Genomic DNA, 10465 nt, shown 5'->3' with positions numbered 1-10465 from the left:
CTTTAAAAATGAGTAAGGAGTAAAAAATTGTGTGTGCTCATGCTAAACCAACAAGTGAAGAAAATATGAAAGGGATACACTACTGTGGACCTGTCATCTGTAGACACGTTGCATTTGGCCCCCCACCATAAGCCATTAGTCTGCCCAGTCGGTAATAAATCACATCCCAGATTACACTTTGCACCCTAGTGCCAGACAGAACTCGCTCACACATCTAACATATGGCCTCCAGTTCAATAATACATCTATATTTAAGGGATTTCATGAGAGTCAGAGGGACTTGTGTCAGGATGCAGGTACAAACAAACAAAAAGAAAACCTAAAATCTATAGTGTACATATTTTAGAAGTAAGGTGACAAAGGGTCAAAACCACAGTGCCTAGGACTACAGTGGAAATGTGATTGAACGCAACTACACAGGGATGTCCTGGCTGTACATAAAGTGATATAAATAGTTTTCCAATGTGTTTGACAGTAAATAAGAACATGGACGTTCAGCAAAACTTGGCAGTTAAACAAAAAAAGCAACTGTAAGGTTGAGGTGAATGGATTAACAAAGGTGTGGCTGGGTCACGTGAGGGGAAACCTCTCCAGAGCTAGCCGATTAGCGGCATGTCCAAATAACTGGTCCTGCCCTGCTGCCTAGCTTGCGTGACCCTGTCAAACCAAGGAAATCCTCTACTAATCCCCCTCCCCCCTCCCCCACACTGTCAATCTCACAGGTGACCTGTACTGTAATTAGATTCTCAGCTTGCGTACTGTTGCCTCTTATGGACTTTGAAGCTCTTTTCATTATTCTCCATTTGTTTTTGGGAAGAATTCTTCAAGCTCTCAATGATTCCGGATGTCTATTCTCCTGATCTGTCCTCGATGTGAGAACTTTGGGTGCATTCGGTGAAATCATGCGTCGATTTCTCTATGTGCATGTATTACTATGCTGCCTCAGTATGGCTCATCCCTTCTGTCCATCCCAGTGCACCTGTGTCTTCCATGGACGTACCGATGGAACAGGAACCAGGTAAATTGTACTTAAATAGTGCTCACTCATTCACACACACTCTTGGCATCTTTTGTCAATTCGGTAAATGAAAATGGAAGGCAATTTCATGACATTTATTAAGACTTGTGTAGACATTCGCCTAATTTGGTCATCGTCTTCATAACTTCTAACTAACAAAACAATGATAAAAAAAATCCTACGACATATTCATCTCTGTGTAGTTGGAAAGAAGTTCCACATATTTTCAGTCTTATTTGACAATGATGACCCACTTAAATGAGCACAACAATAAGTGCTACCACAGCGCTCTGATGCGTAATCCGTGTTAAATCAAGGGAAAGTAAAGGCGTTGCACTTAACAAGTTATATTTACATGCTTAGTGAAGAGCACAAAGTTCAAAACATTTTTCAGCCATCTGACCTCCATCAGAGTGCATAAAAAACTTTTTGTGTGCAACCTGATTTGGATGAACAAAAATTGGCTAAAATTGAGAGCCATTCAATGTAGAAATGGAGGGAAATGATGATTAATATCAGTGCAAACAAAATATTGAACTTCTAATTGTTGTCTCCATACATGTACATTGAAAATAAAGGAAAATTCATCACAATCCACCACAGTGCCATTTGTACAGGTTGTAATGACATGTATTGACATAATGTATGTTCCATGGCATGGTACCAATCTATTAATCCCTGAAAAAGACCCAATTGCCATCTGCATAATTAGTCTGAGTACTGATCTCTATCCCTGTATATAGTCAGGTTTTGGTAAAAGAGAAAAAGTAATGAATCCACCATGTTTACAAGTCAAACACTACAGGGAGAAGATGCTAAACAGCAGCATATAAACAAAGTATATATTCAAATTCCCTTGGCTGGATTGGTTTGTGTTAGAGAAAATTCACTACCAAGTTAGACAACAGGGAGAAGTTTGATTTGTGATCTTATAATTCAGTTGTAGAACAAGAGAAAAGAGACTGCCAGTAATGGTACTTCTAAAGATTATGTACTAGGTATAAAGACACATGTTCAAATACAGGAGTATCATTACCATGATAAGAACACTCTTTGCAACAAGCTAAAAGTCATAGCTGAAAGTACCGTAATCACGTAATGCTAATTAATTTAAAGGGTTCTCTTCTATATAGTCTTTATCTATGACTAACTGATTCCAAATATTCCAACACTTCCAGTAGAAGTTGACCCACATGATCACTCACTATTTATGATGATGGTGATGATGATTAGCTCTGACCTTGCCATCTGGGAAGTGCCATCTAGATAGACTACAGTCATGTCAGAAAAAGCATCCCACTTCACAACAGAGACTCTGGATCTATAGATGGATGGATGGATGAATGGATAAATGGACCGATTGATAATGAATTGATGGATTGATGTTATAACTTGGAGAATGGTAATTAATTCCTTAAAACGCTAATGGAAACATCTGTTATCTCATTGGAAAATGGGTTTAAGTGTTACAGTTACCCTTTGTAAAACAGTGTTGTGATCTGGCCATAGAATATGTTGAAATATTATTATATTATATTTTATTCTCAGATCTGTGCTCTGCAATGACCCAGACATGTCTGATATTCCTGTCAACGTCCCTGTGGACACAGTAAAACTTCGTGTTGAGAAAACTGCTGTACGGCGAATCCCAACAGAAGCCTTTTACTACCTGGTGGAGCTACGATATCTGTGGATTACTTACAATTCCATAACGTCAGTGGATAGTGGAAGTTTCTACAACCTCAAAGTGCTCCATGAGCTGAGGCTGGATGGAAATATGATCTCCATGTTCCCATGGGAGTCTCTAAAAGAGATGCCCAGGCTGAGGACACTGGATCTACACAACAACAGACTCACCAACGTTCCCACTGAGGCTATCCCTTACCTTCTCAACATTACCTATTTGGATCTATCCAGCAACAAATTAGCCACCCTGCCCTCTGATCTCATGGACATCTGGCCCCCATTAAATGGAGCACCGATCTCTACAAATGTCTCCCAGAAAGTTGTGATAGGTAAGGTGAAAAGGTTTGGTTTTACAGGATATTAGGGCCAGGCCTGGACACATTTGGTGTTATTTATAATTACATCAAGAACCTCATTCCATCACCTGTTAATCTAGCCAGACTTGTTCTGACTAAAATCTGCCTTGGTGGTGACTGCCACGACATAATGAAATTAGCTTATTCTAAGTAGTGGCAGAGTTGATGTCTACTGCGCTTTGTTAATTTATTGTCCTGTATTGTCTTTTGGCAATCCAAGCCAGGGTCAAGTTCAGTGGAATAAATTAGAGAACAAAATTGTAAATGTAACTGTACTATATTTCATGTGCACATGCAATATAGTGCACTTACAATTACTTTCCAATGATCAATCATATTTTATAATATCCCTACTGTTGGTTGTTTCATTTACATTTGACAACACCCAAAACTCTAGGATCCAGTGTCATAGTCCTCCAAGCAGTACCGGTGTTACAGGTTCACTTGTCTTTTTCATGGTACTTCAGAAAAACATTGTGGGTGTCAGAAATAATAAATATTGTACCCAGTAGTCAATTTCTTATAGTCTAATTCATGATACTTCCTTCCCAGGAAAACAGTTTAAATTTGCTAATTTAATCCTTACTATGTTTAGCGTTTTAAGAACCTCATTCTTCCCGTTATATTTTTATTGAAATAATCTTTATTGCTACATGTAGTCTTGACTTACACGTAACTTAATGTGTGCTCACTGTATCTGTGTTGCATGGACAGTGGGGGGATATTGTTAATAGGCTACATAAGGCCAAGCTAGCTTATCCATGTCGAAAGAGGCTGGCTGTGTGCTCTGGTTTACCTGAAGGAGAAACAGGATTAGGCTGTAAGGAAAAAAACAGTCCATGCACAAACAGACAAGCACTTTTTCAGTGTATCCTAGAAATGTTTTGTGTTCATATTATGCAAGAAGTATGGTCACCTTTACTCTTTTGTATAATTATACAAAAGTTAAATAATTTCAAGACTATTTGCCAGCTCATATGTCTTTGTCAAATTTTGATATTGTGCACTACATTAAAAATAAAATAATATAGCTAAGTTATAAATAGAACTAAGTTATAAATACATGCATTTTCAAACATTTAACATAATTTTAACTGACAACTTTACTTTCAGCTTGTGATCAAATTTGAAAAGTTTTTTTTTACAAATACTTCCTAAAACTTCAATCTTGACACCTTGATTATAATGTGCTAAAGTTGTTAGTGATCTAGTGATGTTTATGCTAACAGAAAGGCTAATGGAAAATGGTGTGTTGCAACAAGTTGGAGGAAGGCCAGAGCCAGCTTAGGTGCTTTGCCTCTGTTAAGACAAACTAATCTGGTTAAAGGGCTTTAGTATGCACAAGTACATGTGCTTACCTATTGTGTACAGAAGGTGTTTACAGCAATTTGTAAGGGAGTATATATCTATATCATAGGTTCATTTCCACAGCCTTTGAATTTCATTGTCATTACTGTACATCATTTATGTGAATTTTCTAAGCTAATTCAGGTTGAAAAGATACTGTGAACTGCCTACAACCTAATCAGACCTACTATTTGCAATGGTGATTAACCGACCTCAGAGTAAACATTAGGTGTTGAAAGTTACATTGACTCATTGTATGTATTTGGCTCCCACTCCAACCTCTGAGCTTTGTTACGTGTCTTCACTTCACTTCTAGTGTTGCTAAAACTAAAAATCATCCCATTATGATCGACAAAACATTTAAATAGATAGCAATAATCACAATTCTCATAATTCTCAAGCCTCATCTTTTCATCCACAGGCCTCCAAGATAATCCCTGGTTCTGTGACTGTAAAATCTCTAAACTGATTGAGATATCCAAAATGACCAACACACCAGTGGTTTTCATGGACCTATTCCTGACCTGCAGTGGACCAGAGAATCTGGCTGGTGTCCTTTTTCAGCGTGCTGAACTTGAGAATTGTGTAAAGCCGTCAGTCATGACTTCTGCAACCAAGATCACATCTCCTTTGGGCAGTAATGTTCTCCTGCGATGTGATGCCACAGGATACCCAACACCAACTCTCTACTGGGCGAAGACAGATGGCTCACCTGTCAACAACACAGGTATAATATGCAGGCTTTTGAACATTCTAGGAAATTTTCAAAGCAAAGTGTTATTTTTAAATTAACTGGGATTTGCTATCTCAGTAGCTTATCTGTAATGTGTAGATTTTTATTGCCTGATATGTAGGTAGCATTGAGGTCTGCGGTGATAGTGCCACAGGATCATAATCCATTTGAAAACATGCAGAGCAGTGCAAGGTTTGTGAGACTTGATCCATATTTACTTTTGTGTTCTTGTTTCACTCTCTAGTCCAGGAGTCACCTGGGGATGGCATCAGATGGTCCATCATGAGCTTGCATGGAATACTGTACAAGGATGCTGGGAACTATAGTTGCAAAGCTAAGAATGTTGCCGGCAGCGCAGAAGCCACCATTTCCGTCTCGGTTGCTGGTACCATCAGTACCACCATCCCTCCACTGAAGCCTAGCATTGGAACTGGACCAACCAGCCAATTCACAACATTTACTCCCCCAACGGACATTCCCAACACACTCCTTGTCACATCCACAATCCTTCCAAGATCACCAACAACACTATCTGCTGTCACCAAGAAACCAAAAACTACCCCTAGCAACGGTCTACAGAGAGGTTCCCTCAAACCTGCAAAGATCCACCAAGGAGGTAATGGGAGAAAGCTTGCAGCAGATGAAAAGAGCAAGAAAAACGATGTCTCAGAGTCTGTCAAAGACCTAAAGATTGTAGAAGAAACATCTGACAGTGCAGTGTTGCTCTGGACAGCAGATGGGGTACCAAATGAATCCCCACTCACAGTCGTATATTCACCTTACGGTGAGGATGACAGCAAAAGTACAGTGGAGACTAATGCTGGCAGTGGCAAAGTGCTGCTAGAGGGACTATCGTCTGGGATGAGGTACTCAGTTTGCCTCATAGCAAAGGGTAGTGCGGCTGGAAAAGATCCTTGCATTGACTTCTACACTCTGGACAATGTTGAGGACACTGGGCAGAACCAGCTTTTCATGATCATAAGCGGTATTGCCTGTGCTTTGGTTTTGCCTCTTATTGCCCTGTTGCTCTACAAGATTCTCGCTCTCTACTGCAAAGGGCATAGCACAGCTTTGGATGAAGAGGAGCTTGAAAAAGAGAGCTATGTCAAGTTTGAAACTATTTCAATGAAACAAAGGACTTTGACCTCTCACCCAACTGAGCTTTGGGCAAGGAGACCAACCCATGAATCAGAGCGAATGCTCTTGTGCTCCAGGTCAAGCATTGACTCCCAGATGACCTATAAGAGTGACAGTTCCCGGTCTGAGTATCTCTGCTGATGCCAGGAATCCATGGTGCCCAAACGCCATCCTAGTACCCCTTTATATCAAATACTCTTTATATGCCTTTTATGACACTGATAAACTATTGACTATGAAATCATTTATAAATCTTTATATATATATATATATATATATATATATTTTAAATTTTCACATCTGAGGGGCTGTAATGTGATAATTTCCTGTGATGTAATGGTTAAACACATCTATTCTGCATTCACCACCAACAATGTATAAAGATTAATACAATGATTTAGAAAAGCATAGTTAACATGAAAACATTCCCGGGGGTTGTTTGGGTGTTCAAAAGAACAGATCAGTCAATGACTGCAATATTTTCATTCATGACCTTATTTATTTTGGAGCCTTATATTTGATAAAGACCTTTGAATGGTTGTCACTACAGCCCAGCACCTTTGTTGGACTTATATAACTTATAAATAGTACCATACAAAGAGCCTGTCAGTTAACTGTGTGTGGTGTTTTATGTTATATTCAATGCCAAAGTTTACATGTCAGATATGAATATTATGTGGTGGTGCAAAAGAAGACCGATTATCCACTTCCCATCACATATACAACATCATTGTTGCTTCAAGCATCAAGCTGATTGTTGCCTTACCGGACCAGAAAGTACTGTCAATGTGTTTGATAGAATATGTGACCCATATACAATATTGCCAGTTTCTATGATTATATGTATATATTTGTCTATAAATGAAGTTGTACATTTGTTTTTATTAAACTGAACAATTGTTGAATTCCATTTGTTATGTGTACTTGTGTTGTACCAAGTATATAGTTGCATATTGTTCCCACATAAAAAATACAATTTTTCAACACTTTAAACAAGTATGCCTGTCTAATTGTTTTAAGTGTTTTTATTTGTAGTTGTATTATGTATCTAATAGATAGCCACTAAAATCGTCGGCTGCAACTTTGTACCAGCAATCATACAACATAAATAAATTCATAAATAAATACTCATTTTGATGCCAGAAATTGACTAAGAGGAAACACCTCCCTCTCTGGCACAGTAAAATTCTACATGGACACCTAAAATTCATGTTATTCTGAATTTTCTTGCATCATATTCATAATTTCTCAGAGTTTAATATTGGCAACAGCATATGTCTCCTTTCTTGGTTTCAACTGGTGAAACTAAATCTAAATCCTTGTATTACAAGGCACACTGTACTTCATCATCATCCTATCCTCATCATATACCATCTTAGTGTGTGCATCACATCCATGTCCATGTGTGTGATGCTGGCTCATGGAATGAGGTGAGAAAAGTCTCTAAAAAATGAGCATGTCTTTTATTGTGAATCAAACACAACACATCATGTAGGAGCAAAATATAGAGGTTCCTAATGGTACAAGTATGATCAGTGTCATTTATGAATATAAGTGAATAGTGAAATGTATATAGATGTATCAGGTGTGCTCACTCATATAAATAAGAGCAGTCATGTTCATCTTGACAATCAATGGCTCACAGTTGTCATGCTTTCTAAACATCTGAATAGGCATTGCTGTAAATCCTGATAAGATGATGGGTGGACCTGGGAAACAGTTCCCATGGATACTTCTGAGCCACCAGCTGTATGTGCCTGCAGCACTAAGTAATCTCTAATGCCAGCTGTGCTGTTATCATGGCAACAGCCAGGTTGTTTTAACAAACAGACTGAATGGATGGTAGACAAAGATGGGCTGGGCTGTTAATGATAGATAAACTATGAATGGACAGACAGAGAGAAACACAGATAGATTGATAGGTAGGCTACATACTTCACTGAGGCAAGTGGGCCAGAGGAAAGACCAAACAATTAGGGATGCACGATATTATCAGCACATCATAGGTATCGGCCGATAAAAGCTTGAAAATGAAATATCGGCATCAGCGAATTCTGCCAATTATGAGAGGCCAATATGTCGCCTTCTCCAACGCCGCCTGACTGTGCTTCCCTCGACGGACTGTGTCACCCGGACAGTCCAGGTGCTTCCGCCGCAGGCTCCACTTCACTCAGCCGCCCATCAGATCAGATGCTTTCTCCCACTTTAACCTGAATCACAAACCGGGGCTCGGTGCTCCACATGGAGAGCCGGGGCTAACGTTAGCTGGGAGGCTAGCTGGAGGCTAGCTGGCTGTGCTTCCCTCTGGTCATGCTGTGGCTAACGCTCTGCTAGCCTCTCAGCTAAGGTTAGGCCCGGCTCTCCATGTGGATCCAATGGTTTGTCATTCAGGTTAAAGTGGGAAGATGCAGCGGGAGCCTGCAGAAGAAGCACCGGGACCGTCAGGATGAAACAGTCCATCAAGGAACTGCTATGTTAAGCTGCACAGATAGGAAACACTTCGGCTGACAGGATGTACCACTCTGTTCGGAAAAAAAAACTTCTCCTTTTTGATTTAAAACATCAGTTGGCAACCAACATATTAGGTGCATTACTGCCACCTTCTTCTCCGGAGTGTGGACCAGAGATTAAATCCTACACATTGATCCTGTAATGGATTAATAAACTCAAAGAAAACTTTACTGCTCCACCTACTTGGTATGTTCGTTAAAGTTTTAACGCTGAGGTCCTGAACTCTAGTCTTCCTAAGTTCTTCCTTCATATATTGTCTTTCTTGATCCTACTTTGTACAATCTATGCTTGCGTGCATAATAGTCTCCTCAGCCAGCTGGAAAAAAAGTGCATATATCGGTATCGGCATCAGCAATCGGCCACAATGAGTTGGAAATATTGGCATATCAGATTTCGGCAAAAAATCCAATATCGTGCATCCCTACAAACAATATATCAATTAAAAGACTGATATAGGCAGATATGGTCTTTAATTGTGCCACTGGGCTGTGGTCCATGAGAGCAAATCCTGACAGGAGTCAACTGGACTGGAAGTGAGATATATCACTAGTCTAGAGGCTAAACAGTTGCATCACAAATCTCCTGGCAACCATTACTGGTACCATAATAGCAGTCCAGTGGAAACAAGGCCAGAAAAAGATATCCCTCAAAGACTGTTGTGGTATGGTTGTGAAACCACAAATGAAATCACAGTAAAAGGTGTTATAATCCTAATAAATCCTAATAAGGTGGATTTATTTCTAACTTAATGTTATCCATAGCCCTTTCAGATAGAGGTCAAGCAGTAACTTGATAAGTCAGTACAATAAATACTTTCCACATACTCAGATCAGAACAAAGATAACCTAATGTCAAATATTTGAAGGTATTTGATGTTGTTGACTGCAGAATGTAGCAAAAGTGATACTTTTACTGAAAATCTGTGTTCACGTGTGACCTGGTCAGTATATCTCAAGTTCTGTCACGTGTTAAGTGTTTTGCCACATTCTGCCATTTCATAATGATGTACTGTAATAATGACATTACAGATTTTAGAGCATGTAATGAAAAGTATATACAGTATTTATATATGAAATGTCAATATGAGTGATGATTTTGCCGGTATGAAACAAAGAGTTAAACAAGCGATTTTCATTGTAACTGCTTGAAGTGAGTCACCCAGCTGGAATTAAGTACTGAAATTTTTTTGTCTTGCAAAAGGGATGACGTGAGGTGGCATTTAATATGACTGGATCATCCACACTCTACCTGATGATTCAAACCCATGTGTGATTGTCATGCAGTGCACTAGTCACCTGAAGAAATTATAGACATTACCATTTTCATTATCTGCCAGAGGGAAAATCGTGGGAAAAGGTCAGTGCCCTTCAGACTGCTAACATTAGTCTGGAGACAAGGCAACTTTCTCAGCCGTGTAAATCATCCATTGCTCCTCTATAAGGTTACTGGTGATGCCGTTGCTGACAATATCCTAGTCATGGAGGGTATGAATAGAGGTTTTGGTTCCTGCCATTTGTTAGTTGTTCTCTGGGGTAAAAAGAGGACAAACAATTTAGGGATAATCTGCTGCACCCCTCCTCCGTTCTCTATAAATTACTCATTCTGACGATTCCCTCAGGAAGCCAGATGAACTTCTACAGGAGACAGTGTGACACACTGCCTTCTCATTCACACACA

General features: G+C 39.4%; 1 protein-coding gene across 1 annotated transcript; it reads left to right on the top strand.

Annotated features, from left to right (window-relative positions):
- The first annotated feature begins 786 nt into the window (after window positions 1–786).
- Window positions 787–7187, top strand: lrit3a (info leucine-rich repeat, immunoglobulin-like and transmembrane domains 3a). Its single transcript, XM_067599872.1, has 4 exons — window positions 787–1018; window positions 2567–3033; window positions 4829–5134; window positions 5385–7187. The coding sequence occupies exons 1-4, from the start codon at window positions 903–905 to the stop codon at window positions 6416–6418; spliced, it is 1923 nt and encodes a 640-aa protein (XP_067455973.1). The 5' UTR covers window positions 787–902; the 3' UTR covers window positions 6419–7187.
- Window positions 7188–10465: the final 3278 nt, after the last annotated feature.

This window comes from Thunnus thynnus, chromosome 9, assembly GCF_963924715.1.
Source record: "Thunnus thynnus chromosome 9, fThuThy2.1, whole genome shotgun sequence".
Classification (NCBI taxonomy): Eukaryota; Metazoa; Chordata; class Actinopteri; order Scombriformes; family Scombridae; genus Thunnus; species Thunnus thynnus.
This window is presented reverse-complemented; position numbering and strand designations above follow the sequence as displayed.

Coding starts and splice junctions, on each gene's coding strand:
- lrit3a (XM_067599872.1), top strand. CDS start 903: ATGCGTCGATTTCTCTATGTGCATGTATTACTATGCTGCCTCAGTATG. Junction 3,034..4,828: donor CTCCCAGAAAGTTGTGATAG/GTAAGGTGAAAA, acceptor TTTCATCCACAG/GCCTCCAAGATAATCCCTGG. Junction 5,135..5,384: donor CTCACCTGTCAACAACACAG/GTATAATATGCA, acceptor TTCACTCTCTAG/TCCAGGAGTCACCTGGGGAT.